Consider the following 26531-nt stretch of genomic DNA (forward strand, 5'->3'; position numbering starts at 1 on the left):
TGGCTTTTTTATGTCTCTGGGTCAGAAGTGGGGTCTTCCAGCGTATCCTACCATAGAGTCCTTTTTCATTCAGACGCCGACGGATAGTACGGGTTGACAATGTTGTACCCTCTGACTGCAGGACAGCTTGAACTTGTTTGGATGTTAGTCGAGGTTCTTTAGCCACCATTGATGACACCGCGCACGGTAGACACAGGAACATTCAGGTCTTTGGAGATGGACTTGTAACCTTGAGATTGCCCATGTTTCCTCACAATTTTGCTTTTCAAGGCCTCGGACAGTTTTTTGGTCTTCTTTCTTTTCTCCATGCTCAATGTGGTACAGACAAGGACACAGGACAGAGGTTGATTCAACTTTAATACATCTTAACTGGCTGCAAGTATCATTTAGTTATTGCCACCACGTTATGTGCTACAGGTAATTAACAGGTGCTGTTAATTACACAAATTAGAGATGCATCACATGATTTTTTTTTTTTTTAATGAAGATATTACTACCAAAGCATTTGTAATTGCAATCACTTTCTGGGAGAAATTGAGCATTATTTGACAGAATTGCAGGGGTGCCAATAGTTTTGGCCAGCAGTGTATATACACATACATACATACATACATACATACATATATACATACATAAGCACCACCCTACCAACCCGCAGCCTTAGCTGATGGGCCATCATCCGTGCCTCAGGACCCAAGGCGGTCACCCAGCCCATCCTCGTCGCCCCCACCCAACCCGTGTTTTCAGACCGACCCCACTTCTTACCTGGCTTCCTTCTTTTTGCCAAAACACAGCCGGTGGAGGGTTTCCTTTTGTACCGCAGAGAAAGGTTACAGTGCGTCCTGGTGCTGTGATCTGGTCCCGTGGCCGCACAACAATCTGAGGTGGCACTGGAGAACAGAGGATCAGAAAAAGAAATTTTAGATAACTTAGAAAATTTATAGGGACAAACAGTGCAGACTGTGCAATTAGTTTCTAAATACCGTCGTTTTCTAACTATAAGGCTCACCTGACCAAAAGCTGCCACCCAACAAATTTGTCACCAAAAAAACGGCATTTGTTCATATATAAGCCGCATCTTACCATAGGCTGCAGCTGTCCTTAGATCTTTACACCAAAAGATATTAACTGGTAACACTTTGTTTGGCATAAAATCTTCATAATTATGACATGACATTGTCATGAGCATTAATGAATGCTTATGATAAATGTCATTTAGTATCATCCGGCAAATGATCTCACTTTTGAATGGATTTAAAAGATCTAAGCTGGACATAAATGGAGTTAGTGGCAAAATTATTTGCCGGCTGACACAAGGGTTTCCTCTCCATATAAGTAACCTTGATAAATGTGTGTTTTTGTTGTTGTTGTTTTTTTTTTTAAGTTCCGCGAGCTCTTGGACACTCAAAAAACGACTGTCATACCTGTCATTGCCTAGCTAAATGGTACCTCGACGTGCGTTTGTGTTAAAATGGAGTTCATGAATAACAAAAAAACTATTCACCCTCAAATCGAAAATAGTAAAACTCTACACAGCTGTTATAATTTCCCCCTACTGCTTGAAATAGGAGAAGTTGCTGCTTTCTTGTCCAACAATGAAAAAAGCACATTGGTGCTTGGGACTGTAGTAAATATGCCTGTCGCTTTTCACTTCCTGACAGAGTCTATGTCAGGTTACGTGGCTTCTCCCGTTTTGAGCTTGCCGTGGACCGCTCTTCACACTGGGCTGACGCTAGTGTGAAAAGGCCTTTGAGATTTAAAGATACATTGGAATTTATCATTTGTATAATTTAACAATACAGTATGTCTAAATGAATATATAGCTCATTATTTACGCACTATTTGCCATAATCACATCAAATACAAATTGTTCCTTTACACACTTTATTTTGAAAATCACATTGGTTTCCCTGTTGCAAGCTTATGCCTGACTATGTTGGCGCAGAGTTGGAAATCGGGAGAAAAGTCAACAGAAAGGTATTTTAAGGTAATGAATGTAATTCTGGTTTAAGCTTGTTAAAACGATCTGAATATTGACATTGACATAGCGTTTTAAGTTCTGTATGGCATGTTTGACCCGAATCAACACGTCCTTGCATAACATTTGTTCGTTGCTGATGACGCTGGTTGCAATTTCAGAGTATTTTGAAGTATTTAGAAAATATTTAAGTTGTCTACGGACGAGGGTCCGTTAACAGAAGGACTATTAATTAGGGATGTCGCGATCCAGGTTTTTGCACTTCCGATCCGATTCCGATACTGGCCGATACCGATCTATCTGCGCATGTGTTAAAGTTTAAAGTTATTTAGCCTCCTTACTTAGTTGTCAGACTCATGTTGAAAAAGGTTTTAGTACCCTTGATAACAACTAGCCAGCTGAATTAGGTGAGTTTGAATAACACACAACGGTTTGTAACAAGAAACTGACCTGTTTATTCAGTGACAAACACAAAACATTATAAATAACAAACAGAAATGGCACAGTCAGTGAGCAAATAATATTGTAAACTGTCTTAAAAAAGCAAAACACACCAACAACATCAGTGGAAAATCCCACAAATCTCCCCAGCTATTAGATGCTTTTAATGTTTCGTGCATTAGTTACAAAAATTGTATAAAAAGCATCTCAGGTTTAAATAAACGACTATTTCAGTATCAAGTTAGCATTTTAAAACAGTAAATAAAATACTCAAGTCCCCATTCTGTATCAGCAGCTTTAAACTACATTCAATTCATTTAATTTTGCGAATCAACTGTTAAAGTTGTTAAAATTGCTCCCGTTATTCCATAATTTCCCTTCTGTCTACTTTCGACATGTGAAAGTTTTAAAACTGTTTTGAAGATAGATTCAAGTCAAGATTTTGCCGATTTAGGAGTATTTTAGATAAAAAGTTAATTAGGTTCGCTTGGAAGGTTCACAACAGCCTACTAGGGAAGTCTTCTGGTTTAAGATGGCGGCTGTTTACTAACGCATCTGGTTTTCAAAACTTCAATGTTGCCAACGCAGTTGAGTCTGTCGTGTAGCATCTGGTTCTATTTACATATGATATCTATTATCTCCAGTAAAACGACGTTGACGTAGTTTGTTGCGTTAGTTAATGACTTAATTGGGGATTATAATATTCATATTTTGGCCCTGACTGAAACTTGGCCTCAGCGAGATGACTTTGTTAGACTTAATGAATCACACCCCCAAGTCACGTGAATTTTCACACAGCTAGAAGCACGGGCCGTGGAGGGGGGGTGGCAGTAATATCACACTCTTGTTTAGGTATGAGCCCAAAAAGTAAAGCTAATTACATTTATAACTCCTTTGAAAGTCTAGCACTATCAATTATAGATGCTAACTGGAAGAACCAAAAACCAGTTCTTTTCATAGTGGTTTACCATCCCCCTGGTCCCTACTCACAGTTTTTGTTAGATTTCTCTGACTTTTTATCTAGTATTTTGCTAAGCTTGGATAGAATTATAATTGTAGGGGATTTTAATATACATGTTGATGATGAAGGTGACTCCCTTGGTAAGGCCTTTAATGACCTACTAGATGGGACTGGCTTCATTCAAAATGTAAATAAACCAACTCATAGTCACAAGCACACCCTGGACTTGATTTTAACCTACGGTACGGAGATTAGTGATCTTAGTGTCCATCCCCACAACCCCGTACTGTCTGATCATTTTCTAATTACCTTCCAGTTTGTGCTTCAAGATAATCCGCCACTAGTGACTAGAACTCAGATGAAAAGGACATTAGGGGATCCGCTCTGTTTCAGAGTATAAACAGATAATTCAGCCTATATTTGCCTCCATGTCATCTAATTATGAAGGAATAATGTCCGGCCTTGCTGTTGACGAGTTTGTTGATCGTGTTATGTTTACGTTTCGTACTACCCTCGATGTCGTCGCTCCCTCCAAATTAAAGTTTGTCAAGCCGAGACGAGCCTCTCCCTGGTATAATGCTGAAACACGCTCTCTTAAACAATCGACACGTAAATTAGAAAGACTTTGGCGCCGTTCCAACACAGAGCACACCCTCTCTGCCTGGAAACACAGCTTAGTGACATATAAGCAGGCCTTGCGTACGGCTAAAACCAGATATTACTCATCCTTAATAGATGAAAACAAAAATAATCCTAGGTTTCTGTTCAGCACTGTAGCAAGGCTGACAAACAGTCACAGCTCAATAGAACCTTATATCCCAACCACCCTTAGCTGTGATGACTTCCTAAATTTTTTTAACAATAAAATCGCAACTATTAGAAATGAAATAAATGAATCACTTCCAGTTATTAGGTCTGATAAAGTGCAGACGAAGAATTCGGAATCTCCTATAAACCCCTCTAAAATATTAAATAACTTTACCACTGTAGACCAAATCGATGTAATTTCAATTATAATGTCCTCCAAACCATCAACGTGCCTCCTCGACCCAATCCCAACCAAACTTTTTAAAGAGACCCTGCCTCTAACTATTGACACTATCTTAAATATAATAAATACCTCATTAGTTACTGGCTACGTGCCGCAGTCCTTTAAATATGCAGTTATTAAACCGCTCTTGAAAAAACCTACTCTTGATCTTGATATTTTGGCCAATTATAGACCTATTTCTAACTCACCATTTCTCTCCAAAGTCCTTGAAAGAGTGGTAATTAAACAGCTCTGTCAGCACCTACAGGACAATAGTTTATTTGAACATTTCCAGTCTGGCTTTCGAGCTCATCATAGCACTGAAACCGCATTAGTTAAAGTAACTAATGACTTGTTACTTGCCGCTGACGTTGGATTAGTCTCGATCCTGGTTCTGTTGGACCTGAGTGCAGCCTTTGACACAATCGACCATAATATCTTATTGCAGAGATTAGAATGTGACATAGGCCTTAGAGGAGCAGCCATCTGCTGGTTTAAATCCTATTTATCTAATAGGTACCAGTTTGTCAATGTAAACCAGCAATCATCATCGTACTCTAGAGTTAGTTATGGTGTGTCGCAAGGATCGGTCCTCGGGCCCATCTTGTTTACGCTGTATATGCTTCCTCTAGGTAATATCATCAGAAAACATAGCATTAACTTTCATTGTTACGCTGACGACACACAACTGTATTTATCAATTAAACCTGAGCAGGTCAGGCAAGTAGAAAAACTAAGCGCCTGCATCCGAGATATAAATACCTGGATGAACACTAACTATCTTCTACTTAACCCTGAAAAGACAGAAGTCCTTATAATAGGCCCGAAAAGTGTGAGAGACTCTTTAGCTGCCCAGATAGTCACTCTGGACAATGTAAGTGTAGCCTCCAGCGTCACAGTTAAAAACCTATGAGTTTTATTTGACCCTGACTTATCGTTTAAAGCACACGTTAAACAAACCTGTAGAACGGCTTTCTTTCACCTGCGCGACATCGCCAAAATTAGAAATATTTTATCTAAAAGCGATGCAGAAAAATTAATTCACGCGTTCGTTACATCGAGATTGGATTACTGTAACTCCCTACTTGCAGCTTGTCCTAAAAGCTCTCTAAAAGGTCTTCAGCTAGTCCAAAACGCAGCAGCAAGACTTTTAACAGGAACCAATAGAAGAGAGCACATCACCCCTGTGCTCCAGGCACTTCACTGGCTTCCAGTCGAGTTTAGAATTAAATTTAAAATACTCCTTCTTACATTTAAGACCATTAATGGGTTGGGGCCATCTTATCTCACCGATGCTCTGGTTCCATACCGCCCCAACAGAACACTCCGATCTCAGAATGCAGGTCTACTGGTCGTTCCCAGGGTTTATAAAAGTACTGTCGGAGCTAGAGCCTTTAGCCACCAAGCCCCTGTTTCATGGAATCAGCTTCCAGCTAGTATTAAAGAAGCCGAGACAGTCTCCACATTTAAGATTAGATTAAAAACGTTCCTATTCGACAAAGCTTATGGTTAGGCTAGTTGAAGTCGGAGTAGACTCACAGTTTAGTCTAAGCTGCACTAGAAGCTATAATGCTGGGGGCAGTACAGCCGGTGAGTTCTATCTCCTTTTCTTACTCTACCTACCACTTGTCTTACTTTATTTCTATTTTCCAGTGTTAATATCTATTTGTCTAGTCTCTTTATCACTAGTCACCCGGTGTCCCCTTTCCCCCCTCCCCAGTCAGGAGCTGCAGCCTCCTGACTGTCCGGACCCCTGGCTGGATAGACGTCCTCGCTGCTACCCCCGTCTCATCTGACTAGAGGGACCTCTTCTAGCTCCTTTACTCCACTGTATTTTTACGGACTATAACTTCGCTTGCTAATTCCCATTAGCAGTTCTGGGGTTCCTGTCTATCCGTCCTGGGAGTGGATCTCTCCTGACTGTGGTACTCCCCAAGGTTTCTCATTTTTCTCCCAATTGACTCTGGAGTTTTTGGAGTTTTTCCTTGCCGGCATGGAGGGTCTTAAGGATAGGGGATAGCCAGGACTTGAACTGTATCTATTCATCTTTGTTGCTTCATTTCTAATTGTGTATCATATTGCCTCTGTAAAGCCCTTTGAGACTTCTGTTGTGATTGAGGGCTATACAAATAAAATTGAATTGAATTGAATTGCGGCTGTCGGCAGAAGTCAGGTATTCTTGTGTTTTTTATCCAGCAGCATGAGTTGAGCTAAAGCTGTGAGTTGAGCATTGGTATTACCCGGGTCTAAGACAAGTTATGTTTACTTTCGGGACGCAATGCGGTCAGTTTCTCATTGCGTCCCGAAGACCGCGCTGTGTATTAGTTCCGCTTTACTTGACATATTTCAATAATCGGAATTTGGATGTTTGTGAATCCTTCTCGAATCTTCAGCGGCCGAATCGCGTGTTGGAAGGTGCGTCTTTACTCCCGTGACATAATGGCTCATCATCCAGAATGAATTCTTCTGCAATGACTCTTATTATTACCTGGGCTTTGGGACTGTCGAGTGCCAGTTTGTCACGCATAGCAAAAGTTTCTGCCAGTGTTAGTTGCGTAGGACCTTTCTTTTTGTCTTCGTTTTTCTTAACATACTCCTCATATTGTTTGTGGTGGTATTTCGCTAAATGCTTGATTAGGTCGGTTGCATTAAAACTTCTTACAGCTTTACCACTACGCTTGACTTTATTGTGGCATATGTTGCTCTCTGCCTCTTCGTCTTTGTAGTCCTTTAAGGTGAAATGATCCCACACAGCTGACATTTTTACCGATAAAGTCTCTCGGTAAATTGGGAGAGGGTAATGTAAATGTAGTGTGTTGAAGGTGTGCCGTAAAATGCGGAGCGGATTTTAGGGAAACCGAAGCAAAAACTGGAATGGATTATGTAAATCGGTGCGCTGGAAAACCCGGACCGGGGATCGGAAGTCTGGATCGGAATTTTTCCCGTGTTCCGATCCGATACCGATGCGCATTTTTTTTGCCCATATCGGCGTCCGATGCGATCCAAATATCGGATCGGGACATCTCTACTATTAATGTTGTGTAATGTTGGACGTATTCTGGACAGATAAAAAGAAGGACTACGAGATGTAAGTCTTACTATAGAGCTACGACATTAGTCTGGCTAATGAAATATTCCAAACAGATTTTTGTTATGGTTCTTCTTGGGGAAAAAATGTTTTTAAAAAATTGTCATTTGTCATAATATGAAGCAATTTCGACGCGGCATGACATGGTGAAGCTGACCGACTACGATGCAGAAATCCAAGGGGAAATTCTGGACAAGTAATGAAATCTGTCATAAGTATTCATTTATGCCTAATTATTGCTTATGACAGCCTTATGACGCCGCTGTCAAATAAAGTGTTACCTATTAACCCAAATAAATCAACAAATAAGCAGCCCTGGATTATAAGCCGACGGATTCAAAATGACGGAAAAAAGTAGTGGCTTATCGCCTGAAAATTACGATACATGAAATATGTTTGAACTTAAGTGCTGAAAACTTGCACAGACTAAGAACAATTGATTCTCCTCATTCAGCAGGATTTTTTGGGCTGGCCTAAGAAGGGGCCTAGCTGACATATTTGGCATAATTGAAACTTCATTTACTTTACCATCAAGCTATGTTGACAAAAATGTTTAATTAAACATGCAATTTGTTTGGAACTGCCAAACAAACAATATATCTACAGCCATTGCTTCTGTGGGAGCATTTTCTCACTTTGTTTATGCTTGATGTGTTAGTGCTTTCAGCACCTTTTCACGTGTCCATCACAAAGAAAGTACCCAAGCACCGATGCCACACACCTTCCCTGATCTCCAACTCTAACACTCTGACAGTGTTATTTGCGACAAATGTTGGACATGGAGCAAGAGGGAAAAAAAACACATGCACTCCCAACAAGAATTCCCCAGGGACAATTGTTATGACAGGCAGCTGTCACAGTCACACATTGATGCAGTGCATCTCACGCGCATTTGTGCTCTACTTAATGCACTCTCACGCTCATGCTGGTGCATTCATTTTTTATTCCTCTCCAACAAATATAGGAAAGTAGTTGTATCTTTTTATTAAGCAAATACCATCACCTTAAATGACATTTTTATAGTCTGAAGGCCTTCGATTCCCTACTTAAGTCGTTGTCACTGTTTTTCTTCTTGTTTTTATTTTTTTGGTTCAGATTAATGATGACTGATAGCTGATTATTAATTGCAGAGTCATTGTTGCCTCTGTCGTCTGTAAGTTATGATCTTGCACACTCTTTATAACAGCTTTCAGCCTGTAGAGTGCTGTAGCACAGTGGTTCCTAACCACCGGTCCGCGGACCAGTACCAGTCCATGAGCTACTTCAGTATACTCAGAATACTTCAGTTTTAAATCATGTGTGCACCATCAACACTCAAGTATAGAGTTCAGGATCCAACGGCGAGCTGCACCTCAGGGTTGCCAGATCAAAACGGTCTCAAACCCAATCACACTGTAAGTAAAACCTGCCTATTCTGGCAGGAACCTGCCCTATCTGTCAACACTGCTGCACCTATGCATTCACTGCACATGCTCTTTTCACACACCAAATATGTCTGCACACTGTGAGTACATTTCAGAAACTCTACTTCTTTTCGTAGCAAGGCCAACGGCGCTTGGCGTGTGATAAACAGACTCTCTGGAGCCTTCGGAACACCACAGGTGAAACATCAGTACCCAGCTTGTAGCATGGAAACCCATCATTTTGTATGTGATGGCGGCCGTTTCCCGAGCTGTGGGACGCTCGAAAAGTTTCTCTTGCACCATGTTCTCACCAAAACTAGAATGACAGTTTCAATTTTGCTCTCCTCCTTGCAATAATAAAAGTCACGGCTTCCTCGTGCGACAATGAAACATAAATGTATTTGTACTTAGGATTTCGTTTCCTGGTTGCGGCAAGGCCAGTTATTTCCCGTCGTGTGCCCCCCTACCTGCCTTTAGCACTCCGTTGGTCCGCGAAAAAAAGTGGAATGTTTTTACCCGTCCGCGGTGAATGAAAGTGAACCACACACAGAAAGACTTCTTAAAAGATAGTTCTTAAAAGATAAATATGAGTATGAGTTATCATAATTTGATATTCAACCCCCTCTTAATGTTTTTGTTTTTATAAAATTTGAAAAATTAGTTTAACTAGTAGGTTGCCAATGTTGTTGACGACTCAATGCACTTTGGGCGGTGACGTCACTAGGCAGCGCTGCCATATTCCACAGTGTCACTCGTACACTACATAAACACTACATAAACATGTCGTCGGTTCTGTCCTACCAATTTATACCCGAGCAAAAAAATGATGAGCAGGGTAGCATTGTCGAAATTTCACAAAATGAGCAGCAAAAGCAATCAAATGAAGGTTTCCAGCGGGATTCGCACCAGTGTTTCCCATGCAACAGGCGAGCGCGTAAACCACAGGACTATACTTACGCGTTATGTTATGGTCATGATTTTCCTTATAAATCAATCACAAACCACATGCGCTGACTATATGTGCAGTAAAACCTGAAAGGGAAACGCAACTGAAAAGAAAATGGCTGGTTTGACCATGGAATTAAAAAATACGGCTCACTGCAGACAGCAATAACATAGGGATTGCGTAAAACGGCTTATTGAATTGAACACACAAAAAAAAAACACGGAATCGCGGAAATTAAAAAATTAAAAAAACAACAACAACAATTAAAAAAAGAAGACAAAAAAAAAAAACGAGGGAAAAACTGACAGGCATACAAACGAAAAAGACAAAGCAATAATGCAACTAGCAACGAATGATATACTAACTGGCAAATGGCAGCAAGTCAATACAAGCCGCCTAGGATAGTTTTAAAGACACTGCTGATGAGCTGGAATTGGATGCAGGTACAATGTTGGGAAGTCATCCTACATCTCTAACAAAACAATCTGACCAGCAGCAGAATGCAACAAAATCCTGCCCGTTGTCATACTAGCATCACTTGCTAGCAAGCACAGCTATTCTCCCAGTCCAGGCCAACCGCGTCATCACCCCCAGCATGCATTGCGCGCGTAAAACATGGCGTCCTCTGTATGTCTAAAAGCCATACAAGTTTTATGTGATAAGAATGTATTGAATATTGTGACTAAGATTACATTAATATCCAAAAGCAAAAATAAACTATAAGTTGCAGCTGCCGAAACAGTCTCTTGTTCCCACTGCTAAGACTATTTACATTCTATGAAAAATTAATGAAGGTCAATGCAACTTAAAAAGTGCTGCTAAACCTGGTAATATTCAGCACTCCTAGAAAAATATGTACATGATACTACATTGGACACATTCCTGGAAAAGCAGCTTACAGTATATAATGCTGCATATACAATACATACTCTACAGAAACAGCTTTGTATTATCATGTGTTGTAGAAGCCATATTCACTGTCACAATTCAGTGCATCCATGCGTTTATTTTGAAACTGTGTTATTGTTTTTGCCACCAGGGGGCACCACCAATGTCATTAGGTATTTTACTATAAAGGTGCGCCTAGAGAGCCACTGTTAATTAGTGCACCTGGTGGACACACGGTTTTTACCATAGGACCATAGGACCATAGCACGCCGTAGCATGAGCTGCATTGGAAAGTGGACTGTTTGCTGAATGACTGGAATAAATCACCAAACCAAAACCATCCATGTGGGCAGTTCATTGCCGGTATAGCCTATGCGTACATTCAGGTTCCGAAGGTGTACTCAGTATTGGCTTGATTTTGAGTTTGCTAAAACGCCAATACATTAAGTAAAAACCGTGTCCTGTGAACATCCAAGATTAAGGAAATAAGTAAACCCACGTCCTGCGAACCTCTAAGATTGAGGAGAGAAGCAAGAAACCTCATTGTGCAAGAAGATCGCTTTTGATCGCCATACATTGTGACGGAGGGAATCCCGGAAATCAAGTCTTCAAAGGGGATTCGCGTTGCTGACATCACCATTGTTTGAAGGAGGATTCGCGGACATCGAACCCACCAACTATCAGCGCAACACTTGCAACAAAGTGTCAAGACGGGGTAACGTACACCGAAATGAAATACGGCTGTATTTGAAAACGGCTTACAACTATTGGAGTTGACTTTGACGTGTGGCGATGCACCCGTTTGATTGACATTCTACGGTGCTTTGTGTTGCTTCGAACTTTTTTGGCGTTGACATTCCGCTCGTCTAATTGGTAGACTTACGGATTGCCTTCCTTCCGCGTTAATATCATCGCGCGGGCTGTTCACAAGGACAATAGTTGGACATTTAGGCGCAGATCGCGAAATGAGCGTTTTAATGACAGCTAACGGAGTTGTTCCGGTGTTCATTCATATTGATTGTTGAGTCATTCATTAATGCGTGTTAGTGCTGGGCGATTATGTAATGCATTTAAGTGTGGTTTTGTTCATTTGCTGTACTATTTTTCATTGCATTTGCTATGTGGTTTATGTGCAATGTCATCCAATATTTATTGATGGTACATTTTCATGCATGATTGTGTGTTAAAGGGAAAGTGCGCAAAATGTCTGAGGGTTCTAAAACGCAAAATGAACACGCTCCACAGCATGAAAAAAGGGTTCCTAAAATGACAGAAAAGGCTCTTATTAATTTTATTGAAAAATGTCAGGTAGAAAGGCAGTCACAATGCAAAAAGGCAACTGCTTCAATGGAAAATCTCAAAGTGCTAATGGACGCAGTTGAGAATGTTTCTGAGGTTCAAACGCAGTTGGACATTATGATGAAGTGCTTAAAAGATGCTCAGGAAAATCATGACTCACTACTGAAATTAAATATTCCTCCTGATCAAGCTGCTTTACAAAATCAATGGTTTGAGAAAAAAAGAACACTTTATTTTGGATTCATGGAAAAAGTGAAAGCTTGGCTTTGCGACGTTGGGCAACCACGTGAGGAAGTATTTCATAACGACCCAATTAAAGATGGCGGAATTACAGATCAAGAGGAAGGAGCCAGAGTCCAAGATTCTCTCAAGCTAGGAGACAGTGCTTCAGTATTATCTTCAAACCAAAGTCAAAATTCCAAATCTTCATCCACAACATCTTCACAAAAGGCTTCAATTACATCTTCAAAACAAAGTCAAAAGTCCAAATCTTCGTCCACAACATATTCACAAAAGGAGCGCATCAAAGTGGAAGCTGAGAAGGCAGCTCTCATTGAACGTGTTGCTGCTTTGAAGAGGATGCATCAATTGGAAGTGGAGGAACAAAATTTGAGGAGACAAAAGGAACAATTGGCACTGGAGACTGAATTGGCAGCATTTAATGCTAAAATCAATGTTTTTGAGGAGAACGCATCACTGAGCTCCCGAAGTTCGTATGGAAGGAGCTCCAAAGTTCTGAAGGCCCACGCCAACGCAAACATTTTAAATACCGGTGCGGTTGAATTTTGTCCAAAGAAAGGAAGTCAGTTATTGATTGCTCAGCAGCGCCCCCGTTGGTAGTTCGTCCAAAGGAAAGGAGAACAGTTGTGCCTGATGATAGCGCTGTAGCGTCCTCGTTGGTCGTTCGTCCAAAGGAAAGGAGGACAGCCATGATTGATGATTGTGCTGCAGCGCCCCCATTGGCGGTGAACATAAATGACCAGATAGAGCTCGCACAGCCAAATTATGATGGGCCATTCATTGATCAAAAGCCGCATAATGTATACAATATGGGAAATGCTTCTCAGGTTATTGGTCTCCCTGCATTTCCAGCCCAGTCAGGAGGGCACAGGCAGAAAATGCCCACATTTCAAACACATGCAAGTCGTAATTCTGTGGGGCATGACACTCAGCTGAAGCCCATGGTTCATACCCAATCACAGGGAACCTTTAATCAATCTTCTTCTCCGCAAGCTGTCAATCAAAATGACATTTTCAACATTATGCAAAGGCAAAATGACATTACTACCTTAATGATACAACAAAGTCTAGCTTCTGCTCTCCCACCACGACAAATTCCCATTTTTGATGGAGACCCCCTTCAATATCATGCGTTCATGCGAGCATTTGAAAATGGAGTCAAAGATAAGTCCAACAATTACAGTGACTGTTTACATTTTCTCCAGCAATACACAAGAGGCTTGCCAAGGGAAATTGTGCAAAGTTGCCAGCATTTACCTCCTGACCAGGGGTACCAAAGGGCAAAAAATCTTCTTATGGAGCACTTTGGCAATGAATATAAAATCAGCTCTGCCTACATGAACAAAGCTTTCAGCTGGACACCTATCAAACGGGAGGATATCAAGGCTCTACAGGCTTTTGCCTTATTTCTTCGTGGGTGTTGTAATGTGACGGAGCAGATCCAGCACATGAAAGACTTGGATATGCCGTCAAATATGAGGACCATAGTGCTGAAGTTGCCCTACAATATGCGGGAAAGGTGGAGAAACGCTGCGTGTGATCTGATGGAGCACTCTGGGCGAAGGGCTATGTTCAGTGATTTGGTGGCATTTATTGAAAAGCAAGTTAGGACAGCCACAGATCCACTTTTTGGCAACATTCAAGATACCCACACTGCTGCCTCGAGTAAAAGCTCAACTCCATACCAGATAAAGGATCTGAAGGAGCGCAAACAAAGCGGTTTCGCCACAAATTTGTCTGCGTCACAAACCTCCCCTCGTACTTCCCAATGCTGCATGTTTTGTAAAAAGAGTGGTCACTCATTGGACAAGTGCACTCATTTTAAAGGAAAATTGCACAGTGACAAGATCAGCTTCATCAAGGAGAAAGCAATCTGTTTTGGCTGCCTCAAGGTGGGACATGTTAGCAATGACTGCAATAATCGATTGGAGTGTGATGTGTGCCGTCAAAAGCATCCTGGAGTTCTGCACATCAAGCAGCACGTTAAAAGAACAGTTCAACAAGTAAAAGACACGCAGCCACAACAGGATGACCCCAAGGAACCAGCAATCACCGTTGAAACTGTTGCATCTCAGACATGTGGTCATATTGGGGCCGGTTTTGAGGATGATTGCATCTTTTCTATTGTACCAGTCCAAGTTAAAGCCAAAAAGAGTGATGTTGTGCTGCAAACATATGCCTTTTTGGATCCTGGTAGTTCAGGAACATTTTGTACAGAAAGCCTCATTCAGCGGTTGAACATGAGGAAACGAAGAACTAATTTGTTGCTGCGTACCTTGGGACAGGAAAAAATAATTGCCAGTCATGTCGTATCCGGCCTGGAGGTGTCAGGATTGGACGACAATGATTTCATTGACTTGCCTGATGTTGTTACCCAGACACGCATGCCTGTGTCCCACCACAATATTCCCAGGCAAGATGATGTGGATAAATGGCCATATCTCAGCGATGTCAAGCTCCAACAAATTGATTCAAATATCGACCTTCTCATTGGTACTAATGCATCAAAAATAATGGAACCATGGGTAATCATAAACAGTCAAGGCGATGGTCCCTATGCTGTAAGGACCAAAGTTGGATGGGTGCTCAATGGCCCACTTCGAGCTGGCACTGACAGGAGGAGTAGCCATGTTAGTTCCACAATTACTGCGAATCGAATATCCCTGGTACACATTGAGGAAATGATGATTCAGCAGTATAACCATGATTTTAATGAGACAACTTTACAGGAACAACCTGAAATGTCAAGAGAAGACATCAAGTTCATGGACATAATGCACAGCTCCTCAGTGTTGAAGGATGGTCATTATTACTTGGACCTACCTTTCAGAAATGCCAACCCCATCATGCCAAACAATCGCAGCATTGCCGAACAGCGCCTCATGAGCCTGAAAAGGAAGTTTGGAAAAAATGAGGTCTTTCGAGAGGAGTACGTAGCATTTCTCACCGATGTCATCGATCAAGGTTATGCTGAAATTGTACCAGAGGGTCAACTGAGACAAGAGGATGGAAAGCAGTGGTATATTCCACATCATGGAGTTTATCACCCTCGAAAAGGAAAGTTGAGAGTGGTGTTCGACTGCGGAGCAATGTACAAGGGGATGTCACTCAACTGCCAGCTTCTACAGGGACCTGATCTCACAAACTCACTGATTGGAGTTTTGCTCAGATTCAGACAGGAACCTGTGGCGTTGATGGCTGATATCCAGGCAATGTTCCATCAAGTGAAAGTGTCAGAAAAGGACGTCAATTTCCTTCGGTTTCTGTGGTGGCCCCAGGGAAATACAGAACACCCTCCAGTTGAATACCCAATGACTGTCCACCTGTTTGGTGCTGTATCCTCGCCAAGCTGTGCGAATTATGCACTGAGGAAAAATGCAAATGATCATGCAGGTCAGTTTCCAGCAGAAGTGGTTGCTACAGTCAAAAACAATTTTTATGTTGATGACCTTCTGAAGTCCTTGTCTTCTGAGAAGGAGGCAATTCAGATGGTGCAGAACCTAACTGCGCTCTGCCAGAGAGGCGGTTTTAATCTTTCCAAGTGGATAAGCAACAGTCGATCAGTGCTGACAACAATCCCACAAGAGAACAGAACAAATGGAATAAAGGAGCTGGATTTGGAACGGGAGAGTCTACCATTGGAGCGAGCTCTCGGATTGCAATGGTGTGTTGAAAGCGACCAGTTCATGTTCAGGACCACCACCAAGGAAAAAACACAGACCAGGAGAGGAATCCTATCAGTGGTCAGTTCACTTTATGACCCGCTGGGATTTCTAGCACCCTTCACTCTGTCAGCCAAGTTGTTGCTGCAGGAGTTGTGCAAACGACGCCACACCTGGGATGAGTACATTCCTCCATATTTCTCTCAGCAGTGGTCAGAGTGGCTCAACGACTTGGAGAGGATGACAGAGTTCAAGGTGAATCGGTGTTTCAAGCCCAAGAACTTTGGAAAGACCATCAAGGCAAGACTGCATCATTTCTCTGACGCTAGTCAAGATGGCTATGGCACAGTGTCTTATCTGAGGCTAGAGAATGCTGTTGGAAGGCTGCACGTCGCATTCATTTTGGCCAAAGCCAGAGTCGCGCCACTGAAACAGACGACAATCCCTCGGCTGGAACTCACAGCTGCTGTTCTAGCAGTGAAGCTTGATGCAATGCTGCAAAAGGAGTTGGAACTCAAGTTGGAGAAGTCCACATTTTGGACAGACAGCACTACAGTGCTTAAGTACATTAGCAACGAAACCAAGCGTTTCCACACCTTTGTTGCCAATAGGACTGCGGCCATAAGAGAGGCTACAAGTGTGGAACAGTGGCGGTACATTGGTACCAAAGACAATCCAGCGGATGATGTTTCACGAGGCATGAAAGGCGCCGACTTTCTGATGAACAAAAGGTGGAGTAATGGACCAAAATTTCTATCAACGTCAGAAGAGGATTGGCCAGACTCTGACTCCAAGCTCCAACCGATTGCTGAGGATGATCCGGAGATTAAAAGAGACTTGACAGCCAATGCCATTATCATGAAGACATATGAGAACTACACTTACCAGCTAATGAATTACTTTTCGACATGGCGGAAGCTGAAAACTGCAGTAGCCTGGTTTTTAAGAGTCAGGCATTGTCTGAGGCTGTTGCATCAGAAGAGGACTGAAACCCATGATGCTGTCTGCAAAGTTGAAAAGGATCTTCAAAAACAAACAGAAGAAGTCACAAAGAGAATGCAAGTCTTCAAGAGGACACTCGGTGGGCAATACCTGCACCCTGACGACCTCGCCAAGGCAGAAAAGACGATATTGTGCTTTGTACAAGGACTGAAATTTGAGAAGGAAATTGCCACGCTGAAGAGCGGTATCACTCTCAAGAAGGACAGCCAGCTTTACAAGTTGGATCCCGTGCTGGACGATGGACTCCTGCGAGTTGGTGGCCGTGTTAGGAGATCCTCAATGCCGGAGGAAACCAAGCACCCGATTATCCTGACCAAAGATTTTCATGTATCTACACTCATTCTTCGCCACATCCATCAGCAGTTGGCACATGGAGGGAGGAATCATGTGTTGAGCCACCTTAGGAAGAAATACTGGATCACAAACGCCAATTCCGCAATAAGAAAGGACATTTCTGAGTGTGTCACTTGCAAACGCCAACGAGGAAAGATCGGTGACCAAAAAATGGCTGATCTGCCAAAGGAAAGAGTCTTACCTGACGTAGCCCCATTCACCAACGTGGGGGTGGACTACTTTGGTCCAATCAACGTCAAGAGGGGACGGAATATTCTAAAGAGGTACGGAGTGATCTTCACATGTCTGACAAGCAGAGCCATGCATCTTGAAGTGGCGTACAGTCTCCTGTATAAATGCTGTGAGAAGGTTTATCTGCAGAAGAGGACCAGTGTCTAGTATTCGGTCTGACAATGGGACAAACTTTGTAGGAGCCAACAGAGAACTAAAAGAGGCTCTGACTGCTTTTAATCATAACAAGATGCAAGGTGCCTTACTGCATGAAGGTGTAACATGGAACTTTAACCCCCCTGCAGCTTCCCATCATGGCGGGGTGTGGGAACGTCTAATACGCATGGTGAGGAAAGTACTCGAGTCTGTTCTGCATCAGCAAATCCTTGATGATGAAGGTTTGCAAACAGTCCTTTGTGAGGCAGAAGCCATCCTGAATAGCAGACCCATTACTACCATTTCAGAGCAGCCAGACGATCTTGAAGCCCTCACACCAAACCACATACTTCTCTTGAAAGGAAAGCCAGTTTTACCTCCTGGGTTATTTGAGAAGAAAGATCTATACATCAGAAGGCGGTGGAAGCAGGTGCAGTATATGGCTGACCTCTTCTGGACCAGATGGATTTCTGAGTACTTGCCTATGATGCAAGAAAGGCAGAAATGGTCCATGCAAAGGAGAAATCTAGTCCCGGGAGACATTGTTGTAATTGCGGATGCAACTGCTCCCAGAGGCTCGTGGATGCTTGGAAGGGTCGTGGAGGCCAAACCTGATGCCAGAGGGCTGGTACGTACTGTGCGGCTGCAGACGAAGACCAGTGTATTGGAACGACCTGTAACAAAGCTGTGTCTACTATTGGAGGCAACAGATGAAAAGGACTGATTAAGAATGCAAGACCAGAGGAGTTGATCAAAAATGAAGAAAACTCAATCTAGCTGGGAAAAAAAAAAAAAAAAAAAAAAAAAAGTGTTAGGTTTCATTGAATATATTATTTTGAGTTTAAATGGCTTCTTTAAATATTTCGGGTAATTGTGGAGTGTAACGCACAATTAGGGGCCGGAGTGTAGAAGCCATATTCACTGTCACAATTCAGTGCATCAATGCGTTTATTTTGAAACTGTGTTATTGTTTTTGCCACCAGGGGGCACCACCAATGTCATTAGGTATTTTACTATAAAGGTGCGCCTAGAGAGCCACTGTTAATTAGTGCACCTGGTGGACACACGGTTTTTACCATAGGACCATAGGACCATAGCACGCCGTAGCATGAGCTGCATTGGAAAGTGGACTGTTTGCTGAATGACTGGAATAAATCACCAAACCAAAACCATCCATGTGGGCAGTTCATTGCCGGTATAGCCTATGCGTACATTCAGGTTCCGAAGGTGTACTCAGTATTGGCTTGATTTTGAGTTTGCTAAAACGCCAATACATGTGTAATATACATCATTGACAATCAGTAAGGAATCGATATGTGATTTGGATTCACTATTCTTCAATCAATTTCTACCTATAATCAAATGTGTTTTTGAGATGCTTGCAATGTTGGGCTGTATGTTTCGACATTTTCGCTTGCACAAGAAATAAAATGACCAATTGGAATTAATCAGGCTAAGAGATTAATATACTGTACTAACATAATAATATAAAACTAATATAGTTATACTATGCTTCCTTGTGTCCGTGACGCACCCGAGTAAGGATTCCTTTACAGACTTGCATGACCATTTCGAAAACCTATAATTAACTCTCCTTACCATTCATTCCATTTTGTTGTTGTGACATCAGAACAAGACAGCATATACTCAGTTTTTACAATTACATGTTTTGTCCTTCACCATAGGACTGAAAATACTTTCACTTTTTGCTGCAATGCATTCCTTGTGCACGAACAAACGAAGCTAAGAGCCCCTGCTTAGTTTAAGAAGTGGTATGAGAAAGATTGGGAACCCCATGATGCCTGTTACTTTCATATGTAAATCATTTGGTATTTGGATCAGCGACCTCATTTTGATCTGTCAAAAAATTGATCGACAGTAATATTTCAGAAGTGAAACTAGGTTTATTGGACTAACAGGAGATTTGCAATATACATCAAAACAACATTATACAGGTGCGAAAATATGGGCCTCTTTGCAATTTTGTTGATTTAAATACATGTAACGTACTAGCAGTGGTTATTTAAGAATCAAAATTAGCATTCGACCTTATTAAGCCTTATACCTCATAGAAAGATGCATGCAATCATGATATATATTTTTTTTTGTTTAAGTAGCTGTGTTGTGCATCTCTTTCTTCAGCGAAAAATGGCAAACATCAGGGCCTCAAAACAGCTCTCAAAATGACCTGAATGAAAAGATGGTTCAATTAGTACAGCAATAATTAATCGATTATCTCGAGTTATTCCATTAGAAAAAAAGCTTCAAATTAAGTGTTGTTGTTTCAAGTATTAGTTAAATTAGTGGCATTTTAATGCTTTGCTTTGAATGTGTTTGCAGTTAGTTTTATTGATTTGTGTAGACAGACTGCCCTCTAGTGGCAGCAGTGAATATGAAATACCTGAATCCATCTGCTCCCTGTTAAGACCAACATAAGTTTTTGTTTGAGCTAATGTTTTTTTATGCATTTTTAGTTTAGTTTATATGTACATTTAGCATATTTTGCAGGACTATGTGTTTGAATGATTTTTTAAGAGCATTGTAAAAAAAGAAAAAAAGTATTTTATAGCATTTAAGCTAGCTGACTTTTGCTATGCAAGTTAGCCAATTGTTCTTTTGTTATACTTAGATCCACATTTTTCTATACCCTTTGAGGCTAAACTCAGTTTTTTCAATTTATTTTTAAATGAATCCTGAATAGTTTGAAGAAACGCTCAGGAATTTTAATTTGTATTCGCATTGAACACTCTTTTGAAAGTGCAATCTTAGCAAGCCTTTGTTATGCATCTCCTAAAATTTATTCAGCAACGCATTAAATGTTCCTAATCAGATTACTCGATTATTCGAACGAAATAGTTGATAGATTAATCGACTACTACAATAATCGATAGCTGCAGCGCTAGATTCAACATCATAGTTTAAGAGAAGGCTGTAAACATAACATAACCTAATTAAGAATTGGAAGAGGACAAATATATTTTATTAAGGCCAGAAGTGGCAAGCCAAGTTAAACATAAAAGATGTCAAGGCAAAGGAATATGAGAATGGTCAAACAGAACTCAAAGATCACCACCAAAGAAACTACAACATCATCTTACTGTATATGGTGTCAAGCATATTGGAGAAGTCATCTTCATTTAGGCCCAAGGTACTGTTGATTGTTAGGGGTGCTGAAACTTTTTTATACCACTGTAGCTAACCCATAAATAATCATATAAAAATTAACTATGCAAAATAAACTTTTGATGGAAATTGATATTTTAAATGGAGTTGCCGGGGTATGTGTGATGTGTCCGATAGAAAGGTGGAAACAATTCATTTTGAGCGTTGTAATTTATGGGTGCATTGACTTACACTCTATTCAAGATTAGTACTCATTCATAAAGTGCAGCTGTAGTTTGTATTTTTGAAGTATTTTGGTGGTTATTGTATTTAAACTGTCACAATTCCCCTCAAAACTATGTACAAGTCTTACACACATATTCTCAAGCATACAAAAAGATGGCATGGAATGAGATACTCACTTGATGAGCCAACTGTGATGGAGTGAAGCAAAAAGGGGGGAAATGAGAAGAGAGAATAATGAGCTTCTGATGAACAGGGATTGTATGTGTTACAGACTAGAAATGATGGCATGTCAAAAAAGTTCATTCCTACCCCCCATCTTTTATTGTGTTATTCTTATCCCTTTTTTGTGAGTGAATACAGTTACATTATTCTGTTTTAGCACATGCAAGCGTTGTACGTATAAATTTGCATTAATTCCAGGACCACAATAACTTATCAGCAATGGTGGCCTTGTTACAGGAAAGAAGCTGAGAGCTCCCATACATATCTTATCCAAATAGAGTCGCAGGTCACAGCCACCCAGTGAATAAGAAAAACCAAGTAAAATGAACAAATATGTGATTATGTGAATAAATGGAGATATATACGTACCATGTGAATAAATGAAAATATCAATATGTACAATGTGAATAAATGGAAAAATATACGCACAGCTTATACAAAACCTATAGTGGTATAAACAATTGCATTAATTGGCCCAGTTATAAATAAACAGGAATTGATGATGTATTTTCCAAAAAACGTTTCTTTCATGTCTATTGAAATTTTAGGGCCATTGGATGAATAATTAAATTGTAAATATTATTACAGTGGTACATCTACTTATGAGCGTTTCTACATACAGAATTTTCAGGTTAAGACAAGCATCAATGAGAAAATATTCCATCTTGTTACTAAAGAAATTTTAGGATATAAATGGCACAAATACAGTATGGCTGGTACTCGCAGCTCCCAGAGTTTACTGAACGTAACATACTTACAGGTGCTCTGCCATTGGCTATTGTCTAGCATTTCTGGCATCCAATTGGCTCTACTGTATGTGCATGTGTGTATCCCAGCGCCTTCTTCACTCGCCCCAAATGTTGCGACAGCATTACATGAGTGTATTAACTTGTATTCTTTACTGCTTGGTTCTTTACATTATGCACAACTCTGATTTTATGTTTATTGTGCAATCATCTAATTGTAAAATGTATGTGTTACATGTTTTGAAGAATTTTTATGCATTATAAAATATTTATGTCTGGATTTTTACATGGAAAACGCGTCTCTACTTATAGAATTTTCACATTACGAAACTACTTTCAAAACCTACTAATTTCATAAGTAGAGGCACCACTGTATTAAATTGTATATATTATTACTACTATTAAATATTATATAAATAAGCATATTGTTCCTTTAAAGCTCAAATGAGGATTGTTGTTCCAACAACACTGATCAAAAACACAGAACCAAATGAACAACATTTTGAATTTAGAATAAGAAAATAATATTTTGGAGTGGCCGAGCACCAGCCCTGGTTGAGATGGTACGGCATTACCTTAACCGACATCCAATGAATCTTGCTGAGATGTAATTTTTGTATAGAGAAATGATTCCAATTTTAATCCTGAACATCATGCATGCCTGAGCTGCTACTACTTATTATCATTATATTATTGTTGGTGCCAAAGTCTAACTGTAAAACATTTACTTTCAAAACAGGTAGTCCCGGGGGCTACGAACCAGTTCTGTTGCTACACTGGTGACGTAAACTTAATTTCCACGTAAGTCGGAATATAGACTTGGTAATTATATTGACGGGACACGGGGCCGATTAATAGAGGGCGTATCTCTGTCAAAGCTGACCGAGTGGAAACATAGACAAAAAGCTTTTTCCGTTGAAAAATCTTGTGAATAAATGCTTAAATCCCTGAATTCTTTATAGATATGGATGTAAAACAGTCTCGATTCTTTGTTAAAAAGCAAAAACCGGGCAGTTAGCATTTATTTTACATAAATATTGCGAACTATGACGCCAATGCCGTAGCGGCCAATTTCTCTCATTGATTTTTTTCACCTTTCAAAATGCATGTATGGTACGAAAAATATAATAATTACCTTGAATCCTCGAACAAATCACTCCTGAGACAATCCTTCCTCTTTGTATGCGGTACAGCTTTCGTACTTTTTCAACTAACCTAAATCCGATTTTAGATTGCTGCGTGCGTGTTTGAGAATAACTCCTCTTGATGTGGGTAGGCCCCGTACTTGGGGCGAGGCGCAGTGTATGAGGGATGTGACCCATCAATGTCATTATGAAATCAATGGTCAGTTTTAACCCTTTAAGTACCCCAAAATAACTATCCAAAAAGTCCAAAAGTATTATATTTTGTTTAATGATGGAGGATACAGTCTCCTTTGGTGGCAGCGTTGGATCTGGTTGAACTGCCGCCTTATGACTGAGGAGTAGGGATGGGAATTGATACGTTTTTTATGATTCCAATTCCATTATCGATATTGCTTAACGATTCGATTCTTTATCGATTCCCTTATCAATTCTAATTTTGGGAAAAATAAGAACAAACGTTTTGATTGGCATCGAGTTTGTTTAATCAGAAGTCACAACCTTACAAACTCCCAACGAGGTCAAAAGAGGCCCAAAGCCTCAATGTTAACTGGGGCAATAAGTGGCAAATGCACAAGAATGTGTAACATTTTACTGAAACATTTTTCTAATAGAAATAAAAAAATATTGGTATATATTGGCATGCAGGTCATTGTTCTGCCTTTGGCAATATGTGTTAAAACAGGGGTCCCCAAACTTTTTCCAGTGAGGCCCACATAACTTTTCCCTTCTCTGATGAGGGGCCGGGGTCAGTTAATAACAGAAAAAGTGTGACAATTGCAGGAGTGCCTAAATGTAAAAAATTATTGTTTTTCCAGAAAGCCACAATTAAATAACCCTTTCTGGATTCTTCACGGAACAAAAGTAAATTAAAAAAAAAAAAAAAAATTATAATAATAATAAATAATAATAACACTATTAATTAAATAGATAATAACCAAATAAACCTCTCTGAGTTCTTCACAGAAAAAGGCCAGGAAATAAATAACACTATTGAGAAAAAAAAAAATTCAAAATTCAAAATGCTCTCTGGTATTGTTCAGGACGCCGGACCAAATGTGGAGGCGGGCCTTGTCTGGCCCGCGGGCCGTAGTTTGGGGACCCCTGTGTTAAAGTGTATTATTTATCATTATATTGAAATGCATGCCTTTAGTTTTTAATGGCGCTTTCAAGCTCAAGTGAGGGCGCCCTTGCGCTTCCTCACGCGAAGAAGAACATGCTCACGTGAAGAAGAGCGCGATTACAGACGAAGAAGAAATGCTGCATCCAAGCAAGTGAGCAAGTTAGTGAGAGAGGGAAACAGTACACTGCTACGAGCCTACGTTCTTTGTTAATGGTTGTAAAATATCTACAAAGGCAACGCCTGGATGTATCATCTTTTGTGTTGTTGTTGTGTGTTTCCACTCGCGATCGGACACTTAAAACCAGTTGTGTAGTGGTTTGAACGATGTGCTAATGCTAGCGAACGCATGCTAACCATTTGTGTTATTATTGATTAGCAGCTAATCATCTCTGATTTACGTTGATGCAAACCTGTTTGTTATTTGGGACGAAATTGATTTGTTTCATTTCTATTTTTAGTTTCACTCTTCAAGTGAAGGTTGAATAAAGTCAACAAATTATACCTACATCTTCTGCATCGTCATTTGGGAGTTTAGCTAGCTGTATAGCCAGGACTGAGGCTTAGCGTCTCGGTGAGGACAGTGCAGTCGTATTCCCTCCCGATGCAGTTATCTCCACCTTGAAATGACTGCAAGTCGCTTTTCCTCGTGAAGTGAAGACACACTTTCGAGCGTTTGAACCTACGTGCTGTCATTGTTATGTTTATGGCTGCAATGCTCGTGCTAAACCATCGTAACCTTTCGTTTTCACCCTCTTTCCTGGTGAAGTGTAGCCAAACTTTGGAGCGTGTGGTTCTTGGCGCCACGCCAGTTTGATACGTCTGGACTAGTGTTGTATCGGTCGCGAACGATTCGTTCTTTTTGAACGAATTGTTTGGGTGAACGAGACCGAACTAATCACCATCTGCACTGATTCGTTCTATGAAGTTGGTGCTTGTTCACTGCGTGGGAGGGCGTTGAGCAAGCGGCAGCGTCTTCTGACATCGCACACGACCAATCAGACGCCAGCCTCATCGCGGGCAGGGGAGGGACCGGAAACAGAATCAGCGCGTATGTCACTCACTTCCACGTGTGGCCAATAAGCAGCCAGCGTGCAGGCAGGGGGGCAAGACTGAGTTTTGTCACTTCCCGTTCAGTGACTCGGTCCTCCGGCTCCTGACTAGTGACGGGATCTGTCGTTCACTTGAGTAAACGAATCCATTCCGGTTCGTTCAGTAAAACGATTCGTTCAAACGAATCGTTCAACGAATCGTTCGCCCCCCTCATCTCCCTCCCCACCCAAATGAATCGTTCGGTTAGTGAACGGGAAGTGACGTTGCCGAACGAATCACCAAAGACCGCTTCGCAGTATAACTGAACGGGAAGTGACATTGCTTGGTCCCTCCCTCTCTTGCACATTGACCACTCGTCGTAGTTTCAGAAATGAGTGACAGGCGATATCATTCTGCTCTCAGAGACAGCCTCGTCTCTCTCCCGCTGCTGCAAAAGCGAGGGAGAACTTCCGCGTCGTCTGTCCTAGTTCTATGGGCTCAAAGTCATGGCTCGTGCTTGCATTTCGAATTAGGACACGGTTAAACATTTTCCTTTTGAGGGGGAAGTCGGGGTTTGGGGTCGGGGGCGCACGGACTTTCTTTAGCATGATCTTGCTCACATATACAATGCTGCTGCTAACAGCCAACGCGGCATGCCTGCTGTCACGAAAATAAAAATAAATCGAAAGTTTAATTTCTAATTATGGAACGGCCAACACATCATATTAACCTCTCGCTCTGTTGTATTTTTGTTTTTTATTATTAAGATGATCGTTTTGAATTTTTGCACTGGTATTAATAAATAAAATAATCCGGTCAGCTCCCCTGTCGTCCCCGCATCTCAGATCGTCAAATGCTGACGAGAAATAATTGTTTGCTTTATGATTTCGCCTTTCTACTCTCATTAGTCTGTTAAGAAAAATGTAGACATATTGCGACATCTCCCGTGTCCGCGCGCTTTGTTTTTGGGGCGCTTGAGTAGCACATGATGGACGGATTGACATAATTTGTCAAACCAACCGACACCCTCTGACACGGAAAAAAAAAAAAAAAAAACACTCGGAAAAAATTGACATGTATATACAGTTTCATTGCAAATCAGTATTATGGTGATCATACTATTTTTTTTTTTTTTTCTGTGCACATATGAGGTACATATCGCTGCCATGAAGCCTCCATATAGTGACAGTTCTCTGCCCGCTTCACTGCCGTCACGCGACCGCAGCTCAGGTTTTGCTTGCCTCGTAGCTACGCGTGTTTTAA

The 26531-nt window shown here is 41.0% G+C and overlaps 1 protein-coding gene across 2 annotated transcripts in view; it reads right to left on the bottom strand.

Moving 5' to 3' along the window:
• Nucleotides 1–26531, bottom strand: part of robo3 (roundabout, axon guidance receptor, homolog 3 (Drosophila)) — a 205744-nt gene that overhangs the window by 98238 nt on the left and 80975 nt on the right. For both annotated transcript variants that reach the window (XM_057820223.1, XM_057820222.1), the window contains exon 7: nt 766–890. In XM_057820223.1, the coding sequence (XP_057676206.1) occupies nt 766–890 (125 nt within the window). The remainder of the gene's footprint in view (nt 1–765; nt 891–26531) is intronic.

This window comes from Corythoichthys intestinalis, chromosome 18 (genome assembly GCF_030265065.1).
Source record: "Corythoichthys intestinalis isolate RoL2023-P3 chromosome 18, ASM3026506v1, whole genome shotgun sequence".
NCBI classification, from domain to species: domain Eukaryota; kingdom Metazoa; phylum Chordata; class Actinopteri; order Syngnathiformes; family Syngnathidae; genus Corythoichthys; species Corythoichthys intestinalis.